The 18,622-nt window shown below is 40.2% G+C and overlaps 1 protein-coding gene across 2 annotated transcripts in view; it reads left to right on the top strand.

The window, feature by feature from the left end:
* LOC146553737 (neurocan core protein-like) overlaps positions 1 to 18,622 on the top strand; it is a 46,713-nt gene that overhangs the window by 6,870 nt on the left and 21,221 nt on the right. Inside the window, exons 2-11 of one of the 2 annotated variants that reach the window (XM_085255613.1) lie at positions 6,349 to 6,431; positions 11,325 to 11,528; positions 12,597 to 12,779; positions 13,416 to 13,590; positions 14,015 to 14,142; positions 15,639 to 15,923; positions 16,432 to 16,575; positions 16,721 to 16,810; positions 16,906 to 17,063; positions 17,140 to 17,302. In XM_085255613.1, coding sequence (XP_085111739.1) covers positions 6,359 to 6,431; positions 11,325 to 11,528; positions 12,597 to 12,779; positions 13,416 to 13,590; positions 14,015 to 14,142; positions 15,639 to 15,923; positions 16,432 to 16,575; positions 16,721 to 16,810; positions 16,906 to 17,063; positions 17,140 to 17,302 — 1,603 coding nt within the window. In that variant the 5' untranslated portion in view covers positions 6,349 to 6,358. The remainder of the gene's footprint in view (positions 1 to 6,348; positions 6,432 to 11,324; positions 11,529 to 12,596; positions 12,780 to 13,415; positions 13,591 to 14,014; positions 14,143 to 15,638; positions 15,924 to 16,431; positions 16,576 to 16,720; positions 16,811 to 16,905; positions 17,064 to 17,139; positions 17,303 to 18,622) is intronic. The other variant, XM_085255612.1, reaches the window with a different exon arrangement.

Raw genomic sequence — 18,622 nt, 5'->3', positions numbered from 1 at the left:
CTCACCACTTTGTCTGTCACTCATCCGGAGCTGTTATTCCGCTCCTCACTCGGCTGCTCTCTGGAGGTAATGGTTTTGTGAGATATGATTAAAGAAGAAGGGGAGAACAGGAATCACCTTTTGCTGTCGGTTCGCAGTAGGAGACACGCGGCAGACAGTTTGACTCGTTTCTGTAAAACTGCCACAGTTTCTGTCCTCGGGCCAATTCTTAAACTATGTTACGTTGCTAGACATTGATTGTGCTGCCTCCTCTTGTCATCTCAAGATTTTGCAGATTGCTGTAAAAAAAGGAAATAATATTAACGCCTGGATTTTACATCACTCAGAAAGTGAAAGAAGACCTCAAACCCTGAAGGTTCAGTCAAATGTTGAGCATGAAGTGATTTTTTTTTTCTTTTACTGTGAAAACAAATATGAACTTCAAATTTTTCATAACACAAACACAGAAATCAATTGCATTAATTGGCTATACAGTGTATTATTGACAAGCTGCCTGCAGCTAGCTTCCACCCTGCTGCAGTGGAAGAACATAAATCTGTTTTGTTCTGGAGTTAGTGAGACATGTTCATACTTCTCCAGTCCTAAATTCTATCAACTCGGTCTCATCAATGTGAAGATAGATTATTAAAAATATACAAAGCTGTGAAACTAATCTTTACGTTACTATAATCAGAAATCAAACTGAGTTATTTCATGGAACATGTTACATTTATTATTTGCTTGTGAAACAGAAGGCAGACTTTTTGTACGGTACCCTTATTTTCTCATGCTAAATGATGGCTATTATTTTGGAGTTTTACAGTTTAAAAAAAGTCAGCTGGAAACATGAGAAAGTCTTCTGGAGACATAATTTCACCGAACTCAGTGTTCAGTGATTATAGTCCAACTATCTGTAACATCAGCTGATAAAATGACTTTGTTTTTCCATTCTCTGTCAAGATGATCCCACACTGCTGTAATAATGTTGATGTCTGGGCTCTGGGGAGGCTAATCCATGACTGATAGTTTTTCACTGTGTGTTTTTCTATTCAGCTTTGCTTTTCCTGCTTTGGCAGTGTGTTTGGGATCATTGTCAAGCTGACAAGTTAAGATGTTGCCATTCAGGCACTTTGCAGATGGTGCTGCACGGTGGATCAAAATCTGAACATACATCAAGTTTGACAAGATTCCCAACAACTACTGGCTGAAATACAGCCCGAAACCAAGACAGAGCCTTCACCATGTGGTACAGATGGCTGTAGACACATACTGGTGGACCTCTGTCCTCTTCTCTCCCGCACATATTGACAAAAGATTATATCAAAACCTTCAATTTTTAATTCTTCAGTCCTGTTGCTACTGATTTGCAGACCAGTTCATATGTAATTTGGCATACCTCAGCATTTTCTCCCTGTTTCCTTTCCTAATGAAGGAACCCATGATAGCCAATCCTCCACTGAGAGCATTTGTCATGAAAGGTAGATCAACTGAAGGCCGAGATACTTCTGTCAGGTCCTGTTCAGGTCTTTGCTGGCTTTTGTCCCATTTTTTAATGTTATAACCCTCAGTTAAAAATTCTTTTGTTTTCTTTTGTCCCACAGTTGCCAAGTTTTTGATTAATGGCTCTTTGAGAATCACTCTTTTTATCAAACTGAGTCACCTATCTTAAGACTTTTTTTGTAGATTTAACTAAAAATTCCTTGAGATAGTATCTTCTTTATGCACAAATAAGTCAGTATTAAGGAGTTTAACAAAGAAAGAAAACAAACAAACAAATTCCTCTGAAAATGGTCGGGTACAAGGACTGGACTGAAAATGAGTGAAAGACCTTTTTAGAAAGCACGGAGAACTTTTGCTCAAATATGACAGACACTCTGGCTGCCTGGAATCATAATATAAAAAAATAAAGGCTTGCTGAAGACTTTTTTGCAAGGTACTGCACTTTGTGATGTGGCGCACATGTTCATGACAGTCACACTGGTCCCAACCTGGCCTGATTAAATAAACCTTTGGAGCATATGAAACATGTAGCATGACGGAGGTGCTGCAGGCGTAAAGTTGCCACGTTGCGCATGCAAACATTTACATGTAACTGCAGCAGGAGCTAATATTTTCCTGCTTTTTTAACAACCAAGTGTCCTACCAACTGAAAACCTGAAGGAGATTTGGGACGGGGGGGAAGGGGCCCTTCCTGCCTGCATCATGATGATCATGAGTGCAGTCAGCAGACTCACATGATGTAGGTCTGCCAGGCTCGCCTGTTAGCTTCCTTTGCATCTCTGTCACTCCCCTCGCCGGCTCTTACAATGCTCTGAGAATGCATCCTATTCAGACAACATCGGGAAAATGTGTCAGCTGGACATCCACATTGAAATCCACTGAAGCATTTTAGAGTCTTCTGGCTCTTTTCTCCTCAAGACACAACTGTGCCTGTTAAAGAAAAAAGGGGCAATTTAGAGGGAGGCGCTCACAACATCTGATGTCTCATCCTTAACAAAAGGTGGTACTGGTTAGCATTCGCTGCTGTGATTGGATGACCGGTTCACTGTATGTTGTAAATCCCCTCTGGTAACACTTTGAATGGCTGCTGTCTATAGGCATACAGTGTTGTGTGTCATGTAGCACCCATACAGACGGAGCTCTGTATTCTGCTGGTGTGGGTAGTGACTGTTGGGCCCCTGCCAGTCCCAGGCCCTCAGATACAGCGCTCTCCAATGCTCTCCGTTTTCAAGTCTGGGCAATCTCCTCAGTGTCACGACCCTCTCCAAGCCTTTAGAAATCTCTTGTCACCCACCCAGCCAGCTCAACCAATGGTTCAGGCCTTAAACATGCAGAGAGCCCAACGGCTCGACCCCAATCTGTCACAGCCCGTCACGAGGGCCTAACCCACCTTTAGAGATGGGATGCCTCAAAGTGTGTGGCACTGCGGGGTCTGTGCTTCTTTTCAGTCGTCCAAAATGGAAATGATTGCCCACTATTAAAAATTGCACACTCAATAGTTGTTTAATGACAGCTTAGTTTGGCAGGTGTCACTGAGTCCAAGAGGAAGGTTTTCTTTCCAAGACCTACACACTCCGGTTTTATACATTTGAAGGTTTCACTCAGCTTTTCTCATGGTCAGGACACAGCGCAACCATTATTCCTGTAATTTATTAAAGCCTGAACTGGTGTTACACAATCTTCTTTCTAAGCATGAGGGATGCTGTTGGCATGGGTTGCTGTTACCGTGGTAAATGCAAAAAAGGCCTTTTGATTTCTTGGATAAATAATTTACTTTAACTGAAATCAAGATGTGTTGGACAAATTTCTCAAAACAATTTCACTTTCTTCAAAGAGTCTGATAGGAAACCTCAGTTAGAGGTGTTGGTGTAGTCAAGAATGCTTAAAGAGACAGCTTTGTCCACAAGTGAATTAATCATTTAGATTTACCCGTGCTGTTTAACCCGTCTTAAAATATGTACATGTATATATTTTAAAAACATAGAGTAGTTGTGTTTTCTTCAAACTGCACGCACTTCTCTTCATCTCCATTTCATACCACATAGCTCCATCTCAGACATCTCACCATTGAGCTGAGAAGCCTCGGGCACCAAGCCAAATCCTCTGGCAAAGTCAGCAGCTCTTTTCCGATGTGTGGTAGGATTTCCTGAATGTTGTGCAGTAGGACTGCACCACAATCGCCTTTTTACTGCGGTAGTAAATGTTCACCCAGTCTAACAGCAGCTTTTGGAGCGATGCCATTGGGTTGTCAGAGAATTCAGTCCAGTTTTCTACATTAGATTTCTCTCATACTGCGTCTGGTACATCAAACCAGACTCACAATATTCAAAGCCTCAGCTGTTGCATCAAATCTGTCCATAGTGCCTCCTACCATTTCTAGGAGAGGAAGGGTTCAAAGGTCTCCTTGTCTCATCGATTGAAAGCAGTTTACAGGCTCTCACACACAATAGCGTTTCTTAGGTCATTGTCTAGACAACACGTGGATGCAAGCTCTAGTGAAGTGTGTTTGTAATGCAGTATTACTTTTTTGTTATAAATAAAATCGATCACCTAAGGTTTCGTTTTCAGCGATTCAGTGTTCAAGGCTGTTTTGGGGGAAGGTTTTTTTTACGTTGCCACTGGTAAGCTGGAAATGGAAAGGAGTGAATAAAGGATCAGAAATTTGTGCATTCAGAAACATTGTGAAGGTCAGCATTAGTTTTTCTGTCAGTACTATTTGATGCTGCTCCTTGTCAGGGCTCCACAGGTTTGGTTACCTTAACTTATGGATGTATGTACAATACTGTGCAAAAATCTTAAAGAAAAAACTGAAAATCTTTCTTTATATTTTGCTTCCAAAGAGTCAGACTTCTAGTTTTTTAACATGCTTTTAAGCAAAAGCACTCCAGGCATTCTGAAGATCTAGAAAAATCTTTTTTGGACATTGCCTTTCTGACTTAGTCCGGTCCTTGTACGTGACCATTTCCAAAGGAAAGGGGTTTTATTTGTTTGTTTTATGATCTTTCAAGCATATAAAAGCACCTAATTCATGATTTTTTCTCATTTATGTAGACGAATCTATGAAAAATATCAAAGATAACATAGTTTGACAGACATAAAAATATGTTCACGCCAACTAGGTGTTTTGAAGAAACGGGACAATGGGTGAACAATAGATGAAGTGAAATGCTTTAAAAAGCTACCTACAGCACATGAACATATCTGAAAGTCATGTCCTTACGGAATAGGGGAAAAAAAATCCAGCAGGGACCTGACACAGGACCTGAGAGATGGATCTACTATTCACTGAAGCCTCATGAGAAATGGACTCAGTGGAATGTCCTTCAAGACGCCTGGAGAACTCTTCCTGAAGAAAACTTAGAGACATTAGAAGAAAGCTTGCCTGGAAGAGTTGAGCCTGTGTTGAAGAATAAAGGCAGTTGGACCAAATATTTAACAACAGCTTGTTACTCTGTTTTTGACGCATGTGTTTCTATTTCCACTGCACTCGTTTCCTGTTTTCTAGCAAAATAAATGAGGGGTGACTCAAGACATTTGCACAGTACTGTACTTGTATTGGAGAGAGAATGAGCAGGATGCTGCGAGTAATTTCCTTTTTGCTGTGTTGAAATGGCACAAAAGCTTTAGATTTTACATACTAGATATGCAGCCCTCCTTTGCCACAGTTATTACTAATTTCACTTGGTCTGCTTAGATTTGAAGAAGGTTTTATAAACAACGTCACCTGGTTTTTATCAGGCACACAAAAGGAAACGCCAACCTTCACTTCCTCAAACAAACCTCATAAAAATCATATTCTAATATTTTAGGACTTTTATTCAAAGTGCTTTAAAATTTGCCTAATTTCCTGCTTCACACACTCACACTTACATGCTGGTAGCAGCGACCTGCCATACAAGGCATTACTGCTGGGCACAATTTGTGGTTGAGTGCAGCTGTAAATTGGACCCCTTCAGGGCTGTTATTTTTCTACAGCCTGAAGGGGTTGAGAAATCAAATTTTAACCAGCTTACTTTTACTTTTCTCTAGTATATAAATATTTTTCTTCATTCTATTGATCACAGGCTCTGAAAGCATTAGAGCTTTAGAGTTTCAAGATGATAGAGAGCTCTAATAAGATCTAATTCAGCCCAATTTCAACTATAAAAAAGGTGGCACGTGAAAATTTCAGTTGGTGGTTTTGATTAGAATTACATTTTAATGCCATCAGTCTGGGAACCCACTGTTTATTGCTTGATGACTTTGTTTCTGGAGATGGGGGAATATTTCCTAGTGTATTTCTGGTGTTGTCAGAGGTGTGCCTGAGGCTGAGACTTCCTCTTCTGTCCACTAATCATTGCTTATGTATGCAAATAGTTTTTTAAAAGCTAATGGGTTAATTTGGCAAATGCTTTCCCTCTTTAATGCGCTACTCAAATGGCTTACTAGCATGGTGTCAAAGTCTGCTCAGAGGTGATTGGTTAATAGCACTTAAACTACAAGTGGAATCCAAAAAGCTTCCTGTATCCATAATCCGGACATTCTGCAAACATATTAATACGCAAATATGTGTTTCTAGAAATTAAATGTCATGTACGGCATCAGGCAATTGTCTGACTCGACCAATTTTGTGTATGCACAAATCTGTCATTTTTTTAAGATCAAAATCATATTAGAGTGAAATAATGAGGAGACTCTAATAGTTGTGTCAAAAATCTGAAGCTAAAGTGAAACGGAGCAACTAAAATACTTTTGCGCCAAGCATAAAACCTGAAGTTTCAGTTGTACAAACACACTGACTTTCAAAACATTTTTACCTCCGATTGAGAGTGATTTTCACTCCCATATCATCGCTCCCTCTCACTACTTTCCCTCCTCCCCCTCTCTCAGCAGGTCTAGGATGGGGCTCGCTCTGTGTGCAGCTGGGTGGCAGATCCTCTTTCCTCTGATGCTGTTGCTCTCTTTAAGCTTGGGTGAGTTCTCTGTCTCCTTCCTGCACATTCTGCTCTGCAGAAACGAATCACCACAACAACACAAATAATAATAACAATAACAACAGACAAAGTCGACATACAGTTGGGGATAGAGATACCAGAGACAACAGGAAAGAACAAAGGGAGGTGGAGTAATCGTAGCAGAACAGAAAAGAGCCAACAACAACACGCACACACACACACACACACACACACACACACACACACACACACACACACACACACACACACACACACACACACACACACACACACACACACACACATGTATATAGACCTTGACCTAGACAGGTCTGTAATAATTTGACTGTTTTAAGTGAGACCTGACATGTTGGGGATGTTTGCAGACATGCTCAGAGGGACTGAGCTGGAACCGCTCCAAGCCCATTTATGCAAGTTTAGCCGACCATCTGTTCCATTACAACTATGCATAAAATTCACAATTACAGAACAAAAGAGAAATCATCCCCGAGCTGCAGCTCTCTATTGGATAGTATCACAGGTTTCAGGTCCCACACCCAGCCAGCTGACTGCCCGTACTGAAGATAAGTTTCTCTCTTTAATTACTTTCACTGCAATTGGCATGCACGGCAGTGGTCAGCCTGGATTTTCATTAAAACGAAAACCTGCATTGCACATTTCCAGAATCAGAGCATTACTTTACTAGTCACTGCGCTCAGACAATATACAGTTTTATCTCGCCACATGCAAAAGTATTTTGTCTGTTTTTGTTGCACAACGAAGAGTTAAAAATAAACCTGAAAGATATTCCAACTGTTAAAATGAAACAGCAGGATTTGAGCCTGTGATTTTTTTCAGAATTGAAGGGAGCAGATAATATTTTATCATCTCTGAGTTCATCACCATAAAGTCATCCTTGTGCATATAACAGAGTGTGGGCTAAACAAGATTTAAAACTGGGAAACAGAGAGAGCTATATTAAGGTTATATAAACTGTATAAACTGAAGAAAAATTGTAAACAGTGTACAGAGTTTATTGTAAAAACTTCACCACAGTAGTAATGTTTTATTTCAGCAGATCTGCAACAGATACACATGGTCACATTATGAGTTGATGAAAATCACAAGCAAATGCCAAAAAACTACCTTTGGCTAGTGCAAAGTGCTTTGTTAAATACAGATCGCCTCAACGCACCTCTGCAAGATTTAACTGCTTGCATAACAGCCTGGGATTATTATATACCAGCCTAATGATGGATTTCTCTATAAAGGAATAGTTGCACACTTTGGGGAAAGCATGTTGTTGGAGCATTAGATAACAGCGTGGTTTGGCTTAGTGTGAAGGCTGAAAACAAAGCACGCCAGGATGTAACTTTCCCTCAGCTGATGTTGAACACATTTTAAAGATTTTGTGTTGATACAGACAAAACTTTTGTTTTGTTACACATGGACTTAGCACAGCTTGCTGTTTCCTGCAGTTTCCAATCTTTGAAGTTAACCTGTAGCTTCACACTGTGCAGACATGTGAAAGATGATGGGGCTGGTGAAACTAAATTCAAGTACAATATGACAAACTTTTATGATATTTGGCCATTAAATACTCCAAGAAAAGTTCACATAATTTGTGAACAATATCAAGGCGCTAAACTCAGACTTTTCCCAACTGACCTCAGTGTATTGGGCACATTAGGTTTAAATTTTGGGTCATGGCATTTCCATTTGAGCTATTCCAGTAAAACAGAGCGAGGAAAAAATACAATACAATACAGTGAGCATGCATTACTTTAATCTCTTTGATTCTGCTGTGATAGACTCAGACTTTAAAGGCTTAGGCTGTTGGACAGATTGTGTTTTTGTACAAATGATTAGCATAAAATACAATCTTTCATTTGTAGCATGCAACATTTCAGGTGTGATTTTATGCTGTTTTGTCTACATAATGAAGGGTTTGCTTGAAATTACTAAAATTTAAATCTTTGGAAGCTGAGCACTCATTTTTTAATTGATTGATAAGCAGTTACATTTCTGGGACTGCCCTCTTCAGATTTAAGCGTATTTGTGGGAGTTTTTTTTATTTTTAGAAAGCATCCCTGGTGCTGACAGATCAGCTTTGACCTGGTGGGAAATGTACATGGGACCTCTGGAGGGCTGTCAAGACAGCTGACAACACCCATGTTGATTCTCAAATGTTGGCAGCCGAACCTTTAGATCCTGCAGGTTACAGAGTGAGTCCAGTGGGGATTTTGCTTGACCTTGGACCTCGGGCTCTTCTCTGTGGTGTGGTGCGGCTCACTGGCCCACAGTAGAGGCTGCTGCCATTGGGGAGTGCCACTGACATGGAAGAATCAGCTTAACTAAAATAATGTGCCCGTCAATGTAACATCCACATGGATGTCACGACCTAAGGCCTCTGGAGCATTGCAGTGTAACAAGATGAGGAGTTCAATTAACTCCTGTCTGTGGTTTTAATGCACAGATAGACCTACAGTACCTGGTGATCTGCTGCAGCTGGAATGTGCTCTGATTGCTATCCTACCCACATGTGACTCTTAAGTGGTAAATGACAGCAACATAAATATTTTTAAGTTACACTTTACACTTAGAGCTTTAAAGTCCATAATAGTTGGAACAATATTGACCAAGAAGAAAATGTTATTTTTGGAACTACAGATGGGTCTGTTAATGACAGAGAGCATCCTTTCATGTCACTTCCAGCTCTTTGCCTGGGGTTTTCTTTTCTCCCCTCCCATCACCTCCAGGCTACGAGGTACACTTCCTCCATTCAGTTTGTTGGATTAACTATTTTCCTCCATCCCTCTCTCATTCCTGCTCTGCCTCTTGTTTGAGCTCTCATTCTTTTCCCTCGTATTTGTGATTCTGTGATTACATCTGATTGGGGGGAAGGCAGCGGGGGCGTCCTCTGCGCGGAGTTTCTCTCAGGGGGTTCAGTCTGTGAAAGCCGTCCAATCTAAATGCAGATAGAAATATCTTTCTGGGATTCTGTTCCTCTGTGTGCACTATTCCAAATAAAGCAGTTTTTTTTTCTTTTTCATACATGTGCTCTTTTTATGCCCCTGATTATTTTCTATTGTACTTGACTAACTGTGAAAATTTTAATGGTGAGGGAACAGAAAAGGCTTATGAACAAACAATGAAATATAAATAGGTAAGCAGCAGTTTATGTTATTTTTTTAAACTATATTAAAAATATACCAAAAATAAATAAATGAATGAACTGAGGGTCCTTTTGGAGACTTTAGATGTATCCTAAAATCTTCACTAATAGTGGATGGACAATGCTCAGTCATCAAGGCAAGTGTTGGCTATCATTATAATTTATCTACATAGGTTCAACCCTCTATAAATATATAGATATAATACAATAACAGAAGGCTGGGATGTTACAGTAATGTGCACAGTGTGGCAAAAAATGTCAGAAGATTGTAGGAAATAGTCATATCTGTACAGGTGTTGTCATGGTTACATTAAACCTGTATGTCATGGCAACCAGACTGAGTTAGTTGCTGATATCAATCTGCAGAACTCAATATTTTGTGCACAGAAAGTGGCATTGAAAACAACTAATGCCATATCGTGTTAGTCAGTTTGGTTTATAAATTTCAATACAGCCTAAACTTCCTGTGTACGTGCAACCTTTTATGCATATAATGACCAAAATCAACCAGAAGACATCATTCATGTATGTACAGTAGTGTGCAAAAGTCTTGAGCCAACCATCATCTCTTTTTATTTTGCTGGGAACATGGGAAATAGATGGAGTGGTTTATTGAAACATGTGCAGACATACATGGAAATACAGTATATGAGGCAAAAACAGAGTTTCCGCAATTCTAATGAGCATCAAAGTCAATAATTGGTAAGAACACCTTTATTCTTCAGCACAGCCTGAACTCTCTTAGACAGCTTTCTGTTAATTTCATTGTTGGCAAAGATTTATACCAAAATGTTCAAATATGGATTCTCTCCACAAAACCTCTCCCCCAACTTCCTCTGTAGGTGACCAAAAATTCAAATCACTCCATAAGACCTGCTGACCTGTTGCTAATTTTTCAGAACATGGCACATGGCATTTGACATTCCTCAGCCTTCTCTCTTTGTTTCCCTTAATTAAGAATGGCTTCTTGACAGCCAGCCTTCCACTGAGACCATTTCTGATGAGCCTTCAGTGAACAGTAGATGGATCAGATGCATTTCTCAGGTTCTGTGTCAGGTCTTTGCTGGACTTTTTCCTAGGACATGAGTTTGAGGTGCTATTCATCTGCTTTAGATAGAGTTTTAGGTCTGTTACTTCTTTTGTCCTGCACTTGTTCATTTCCCCCCAATTTTTCGGACACACTGTACAGAATGCTGAGATTTGCCACGTTTTAGCTAAACAGCTCTTTGTGAACCACTTTGTTGGTTCTATTTTATTTCTGCCACGCTTTGTTATGGCTGACATTTTTCATAGATTCAGCTAAATAAATTTGAACAAATTATGTGTTTTCATGACAGGCTGCTAGTAGCAAAACATCTTAAGATACAATTTAAAACAACAAGACTGTTTCTTCCCCTGAGTTAGGTTCCTTTTTATGCTTCAATGGGTCATAGGAAATGTTAAATGGCTTAATAAACATGGTCTTTGTATACTGAACTGAAAATGAGTGAAAAAGCAGATAATGTTCAAATAAAAACTCAGAAAGACTATCTATCTATCTATCTATCTATCTATCTATCTATCTATCTATCTATCTATCTATCTATCTATCTATCTATCTATCTATCTATCTATCTATCTATCTATCTATAGATATAGATATAGATATATACTTTCCATTGTTTTAATTTCTTCTCAGCTAAATTTCCTTGAACGCATTGCATAATCATGTTTGTTCTCTTGTTCATCCTCTCCAGGTGCAACCTCCTCCATTGTGAACATGCGTAGGATCACTCATCCTACAGTGCAACAAATGTTGGCAGGCAAAGCCACTCTGCCTTGTGTCTTCACCCTCCAGACCAGCACCTCCACTGGCCCTCCTCACCTCCTGTGGACTCGTACTAGGCTAGCAGGGGGAGGACAAGGTGCTCCTTCGGAGCAGACTGTGCTTTCTGCTAAAGGTAAAACAACAACCTAATGTTCCTGTTTCACTGAGTCAGCAGTATTCTGACTTTATTCAGTCAGAATACCCAGTGAGACTTAAAGCTACACTAATCAATAGTTTTGTATCAACAACAGATCAAATGTGTATGTGTGAGGTGTTGTTCACAGATATTAGCTGACTCAGCTGGCCAGGCTGCAGTATTTATAGAATTTATCTTAAGGCCACAAAAGAAAAGAGGGGAAAAGATCTTAACAAGTTGATGGTAACAGCTCCTGGAATAAAAGTGAAATAAACCTGCGCTTCTAAATGTCCAATCTGCCTGAGCAGTGCTGATTAAATCCATCCACAGGGTACTATACAGCAGACAACTTAACACTTTATCGGGCACAGCTGCCAGCTGTTTTCAGTGAAAGAGCTCTTACAACGCACTGTAGAAAATTGCTAGCACATAGCATAAAGCATTCAGCAGCAAAAAAGTCACATTTACCTCAGAAATGAACAGAGATCAGGTGGAGAAAGAAATATAGCACAAAATGAATGCTAATGTTGTTCTGTATGTGTTTGATATGCAAACGTGAAACTGTTTGCTAACATGTTGTGCAGTTTATAATTTGGAGACTCACGGGGTTAACTAAATGCTGCAACGCTCAACAAGAAGTACGCAAATACTAGGAGGGAGGCAAAGACTACATTTGCCCAGGGCAGAACAGGGGCACAGGTGCTTACAGGCAGGAAATAAACAAAGGCAGGAAGTGGAGGACCTGAAATTAGAGACATAAATCCCAAACAGGAAGCAGAGAAATCAAGGACAAAACATACTTCCTTTAAGATCGTGGATCTGTCTAAATGTCAGATCTCTGCAGCAAACAGTGACTTTCTCAAACAACTGGTGAGAAAAGACTAAAAACCAAAAACCATGTCAGGGGGGGTAACTGTTCTAACTTTGTTGGACAGTTAGGTGTTAGTGGGTCACCCCATTGCTGGTAGCAAAGGCTTTTAGATCCATATACGCAAACATGTAGCAAAGTTTATTTTCTACCTCTAAAATCTCTTTAATGATGAAACCTCTCTTTCTGTGCCCAAGGCGATGTAATCAAGGTGAATAAGGCTTTCAGTGGTCGCATCATGCTGCCAGGATACGCTGCCAACCCTCTGAATGCTACCATGGAGATCTCCAGCCTCCGTACCAACGACTCAGGCACTTACCACTGTCAGGTTGTCATGGGCAACGACTATGAGAAGGACACTGTTCCCCTGGTGGTGTCCGGTAAGTGCAGCAGCCGCCGACGAGAGATTTCTGTGTGTGGAAAGTTTAGGGCCCCAAAGGAAACATATAGGTTAAGCACAAGTGATGCACAGAGGGTGAAGTGCATTAACTCGAAGGGCTTTAAAATTCCTCTTCCAGCCTAATTGATTTTATTGCAGCCAAGCCTTGTTGTGCTAATGTAAAACAGATAATGGAAGCTTTTAAAACAGAAGCACCTCATCCCCCAAACCACTTTTTTTTTGCTTTTTTATTTAATTAAGCATTAATAACATTGATTCACTCTATCGATATTATAATGACTGCTTTAATTAATGTAGCGTCATGCTTTCTGTGCTTGTTTTGTTTTTGTTATCTGGTTTTCCGCTTGAATAATTTTGTTATTCATTTAATTAAAGTGTTTGCACTGAATACCAATACCGGTTTCTCTCGCTCTCTCTTTTTTTTTCTTTTTCTGTGTGCTCATGTGTGAAATTTCAGCCAAAACTAGAGTATCTTTGCTTGATCTGTTTGTGGCCCCTAATAACATGTTCGCTGATTACATTCCCCTGATGTATTGATTCTGACTGTGTTGGTATATCTGTCAAATTAAAAGGAATTAAAACAGTTTGCCACCTGTCTCTGGGTCTGTCTGTGTAGGTGTGGTGTTTCACTACCAGTCTCCCAGCGCTCGTTACGCCCTCTCGTTTAGTGACGCCCAGCGAGCCTGTCAGGAAAACTCGGCTCAGATCGCCACTCCGGCCCAGCTGTGGGCAGCGTACCATGACAACTTCGCCAGCTGTTCTGCTGGCTGGTTGGATGATCAGACTGTTCGGTGAGGAGACAATCAATAAGTTCTCTTCTCTTGCTCGCTGCTTGCACTTTCTGCAACACTGTGGCGCTTTGAAGGACTGAAACTAATGACTATCCTGTTTGCTTCCTCTCTTCTTGGATCATTTGCTTTCTCTATTAATATTCCTCAGTTCTTTTTGCTGCTTCATCTACTTTAAGATCGTGTTCTTTTCTGTGTTGCTGTTTCTTTGCTATTAATTTTATTCTAATTTATTCTAATCCCTTACCCTTTAAAAGAGAATGCAAATAAGAATTTATTCTTTACTGATATTTAAAGTCTTAATGAAAAGAAACACTTTGATATGTGATCTAACACATTTGTCACGCAGTAAAATGTTCAAGTTATTATTATTTTGAAACAAAAGCAAAAAGTTACTTACATCACTCCCAAATGGTTGTCTCCACAGATATGCTGTCCAGGTTCCAGAGCTTGGCTGCTACGGACATAAGGAGTACTCTGCTGGAGTGAGGAATTATGGGAAGAGGGACCCAAAAGAGCTGTTTGATGTGTACTGTTTTGCAAAAGAATTGGATGGTACACAAACACACACTCACATTCATGCACACAAAAACACACACACAAGAGAAGATATAAAACAGCATCAAGAGCTCTCACAGCTTTTGGCTGGTTTGCATCATATTCTGCTACAACATTAAAGGGATAAGTCAGGACTTTTTTTAAGTGTTCTTATTGTTCTCACTAAATCAAGTGAAAAGACACAGACCAAACCCACATGTACACATGTGAAAGAAAGTCAGCAATCTAAAATAACAATAAAAAAAACACCATTAAAGTTCATGCGCTACAAAATCATGGCTCCCTATTTTTTATTATTTGCATTTTTTTATATAAAAATATTCACATTTTCAATACTTTCAGTAGGAATTTTGGCCTTTAAGCCACGCGTGCTGCAGAAACTAAAAAACCCCCAAAAAACTTAAAAAGATTTTACAGGTCTACAAAGAGTCCTGTGAAAAACTAAATACTGCCCTCAAACTAATAAAAAAATAAATAAAAATTAAACAAAAAAACCCACACACACATATATATTTTACTGTGCATGTGCCAGTCTTCCTTATCCACTTTTTTCTCCTCCACCTCCTCTGTAAGATATATTCAGTCTTGTGAAAAACTAAGTGCACCTTACTGTTTTCATGGGAATTAAAATGGTAAGGTACAGACAGGTGTAGCTAATCAAACCCACTTGATTGACTGATCTGGAGCAAGTGTATAAACGCAGAGGTTTTCTTCAGGTGTGTTATCACAATGCCTCTATCTTCTCAGGAGTGAAGGTCCCCGCAAATTCAGCCCAAGGTCAGACCGTGCAACACTCGGAGAAACTGCAAAAACCCAAGACTCATGTCTCAGAATCTGCAAGCCTCAGTTAGCATGTTAAGTGTTTGCGATAATACAATTAGAAAAAAGACTGAGCAACTGTGAACAAACCACATGACTTCTTGAACAATGTCTGTTGTACAGACGAGACCAAAGTGGAGATGTTTGGCCACAATGCACAAAATTCAAACGCAGCTTATTAGCTCAAACATCTCAAAAACAGGACCTGGACACCTGCAGTTACTGAGTTGAACATGAACTCATCTTTATACCAAAATATTTTAGACTAAAGTTGTGTCATGTGACAGTACAATGAGAAATTAAGAAAACAATCAAAGGTCAAAGTTCAGACCTCAACTTCATTGAAATGCTCTGGTGGGACATCAAGAGAGCTGTGCATGAATGAATCCCTGCAAACCTCCATGAAACGAAGCAACATTTTATGGATGAGTGGGCTGAAATTCCTCCATAATAATGTTAGAGACTGAAAAAGTCGTACAGATAATGTTATTGAGTTATTGCTGCTAACGGTGGTTCTACAAACTGTTAAATCATAGGGTGCACTTTACTTTAGAATACCACCAGCCTCATTATTTTACGTCGAGCACTATTATATAACATTATGTGGCATTTCAGTTATTTAACCTATTAGAAATTTGACAGGCACTGCTGTCTCTTTTGTTTCCCTGCTCCAGGCGAGGTGTTTCACTCCTCGGTCCCAGGCAGACTGTCACTTTCTTCTGCCTCCGACCGCTGTGTGTCCCTTGGGGGCCAGCTGGCCACAGTGGGGCAGCTGTACTTGGCCTGGAGGGCCGGCCTGGACAGCTGTGCCCCAGGCTGGTTGTCTGATGGCAGCGTCCGCTACCCAGTGACCTGGCCTCGTGCTGACTGTGGAGGGACAGAGCCAGGAGTCCGCACGGTCACGCCCAATGACACCGCTGACAACACTACAGCACTATATGATGCTTACTGCTACAGAGGTATGGTGGCCTAGGGGTCAAATGATGTTTCTTAATTAAGTATTAACACAGCAGAAAACATCAATACAGTGAATTTATAGTATGATAAGGTTATGTAACATAGAATATTGTTTTATTTCCCATACAGGAATTAATAATGACTACAGGCATGATTACATACACAGATGTGATTAACATATCACTCCCAAACAAAGCCTTGAGTGTTATTAATGCAGGAACAATGACAATAAATGTCACTGCCAATGTTGTAGCTATGGCAACACTTGTTTCTGATTCATATCTGAGAAACTGTTGGATTGACAGAAGCTGTGGGAGAGAAAGAGAGAGAGAGAGAGAGAGAGAGGGAAAAGACGGGGTATGCTTAAGTTTAATATCTGGATGCTCAGCTGTCAGTTTGGGCTTTTGTGCTGACTAATATCGTCAAAATTAAAACTCTGTAAAGCTTTTAGAGGCAAAAACCTTCAGTGAATGTCATACAAACAGCAAATCTCTTTGCCCTGTTTCTTAGGTAAAGTGAAGAACACAGGCTCCATCTCTCAGATCTACACCTCCCTGTGGAAGCCCTGGAGCTACCTCGCAGGCTCGAGCGATGCTGACTCTACAGGGACAGCTAGTCCCGACGTGACTTCACAACAAACCACCACAATCAGAGGTGTAACATTTATCTGCAGTAGGCACATGAACCAGTGACGCCAACCATCTGGTTAACCAGAAAATTTGCTCATCCAATCAGTCGATGTAGACAGTGAGAATTAATGTAACATAGAAGAATTAAAAGTGTATTTTTCTTTGCATAGAGTCACCAGATGACAGCGAGCTTTCACCTTCCAACTGGACGGGATTGGTTGACCTAGAAGAGGAGGACTCCTTTCACAGTGCTGATGCCTGTAAGTACAAATGCTAATATTGACTCCCATAAGAAAGAAAACTGGGTTTGATGGGCAAAGACAGCACAAATGAACATTCACATCATTGTCTCAAGCCTCAGACCCTTGGTCCTCAGAGTCCTCGACAACATATGTAACCCTCCAGTTAATCCCGGGACAGAACTCCTTTGACTGGGGAGCATCACTGGAGCCTGGACCCGACTCTGAGGAGTTTCTCCTGCCCCCAGTCCATCCAACTCCTCCTGAGAAGAAGGTTGGTTTTAAGACTCTGTTGGGACACTTTAAACACTGAAACAGGGACTTTGTAATAAAATAAACTTTAATTTTAGGTTATTTCCAAAATCGTCAAGTCCATTTGGAAACCTTGGAACTATCTGGTGGGGACTGAAGATGAGGAGGGAACCCAATCACCGAGAGGAGAGTCGGAGGAAGAGAAGATTGTGACGAAAAAGGTCGACGAGGGTTCACAGGAATCCAGTACAGCACCATCAGGTGAGTGGATGTGTCCTGTTTAAAACCAGTGAATTAAGATTAGCCAGTGAAGTGGGATTTACTACATTAAAATGCTTTTATTACTGAATGAACTCAAAATGTGTAAACAGACCTTGATGTATGTCTTACTTGGAGATTTCTATTATTCTGTATAGTTTAAGAATAACAGGACAAAGGGGACATGCTATAGCTCTAAAGGCTCTATATGGCATAAGTCTATTGCACAGGGTTGGATTTCTTCTCCTTGCACTCTCTCACAGCTTATTTGTCTACCCTCAATTGTCCTCCTATCATAATAAAGGCTAAAATGCCCCCAAATACTTCAAAAAACATAACAAGAGAAGAAAGAAAGGACACAAATACTCAAATTATAGACCTGAATGCACACATGGTCATTGAGTCTGTTGAGAAGACTAATTTGCGATCAGGTTTTCTATTGAATTTTACTATTACATTAAAAGTATATATTTTTTAGACAAATACAGATCAAAACTGTGAGAAATTGAGTATTTCAGATTCTAAATTTGGATCTAGCTGAGACAGGAGGAAGGCCATTTCTTAGGAGACACATTTTAGAACTGTGAGAAAATTGTCAAAATCTGATCAAAAGATGTTAAATCGAGCTCAGGTCTGTGTGGGAGAAATGGGAAGAGGAATAGGATGAAATAGGCCATAAGGAGACATCTTATTTGGATTTTTCCTTTTTTCTTCAGAACCGCAGCATCTGTGTTATGAAACACTGACAGGGCTTAATGCCAGTGTATATTTATGAGCATGTATTTGGAGCATATTTGTTCAGTAACTCGCACAGTGTGTGATGTTAGGGATGAGCAACTCAACAAGATGATGCATTAAGCTCCTGGAACAAAGTTTATTAAGAAACAGTGACATTGGGAGGAAGCAGACGCCTTTACTGAGGAGAGCAGAACTCCTGAAAGAAAAGCAAACTCTGAAGTCTGGAGAGAAATTAAAGTCACACTGACATACAGTAGCTCAGCTGCCACTCCCGCAGGACTGCTTTCAAGCTGTGATTGATACAAAGTGTGACAGCTGACGAGTTCTAGCTTTAAGCGGCGGCTTTCTTCACACTGGGATACAGTCTGTAGCAGAGGTTCTCAAACTTTCTGCGGTCAGTAGGGTCACTGAATTGTTTCTCATTTTTGTCACTGAGTTTTTCCTTTGGAAAAAAATGGCAATGGCAACATGTCATCATAACAATGAATCAACATTGCAACTGATCAATGATGCCATCTGAGCACTCAGGTATCATTAGCCAACAAGTTAGCTAATACTTTAAAAAACTGTCACTAGCAAACCAGC

The sequence above is a fragment of the Mchenga conophoros genome, linkage group LG18 (genome assembly GCF_057382185.1).
Source record: "Mchenga conophoros isolate Kocher_MC1m ecotype Shallow Benthic linkage group LG18, M_conophoros_male_GT1.1, whole genome shotgun sequence".
Taxonomy (NCBI): Eukaryota; Metazoa; Chordata; class Actinopteri; order Cichliformes; family Cichlidae; genus Mchenga; species Mchenga conophoros.
Note: the sequence above shows the minus strand (reverse complement) of the source record. Positions and strands in the feature narration are given on the sequence as shown.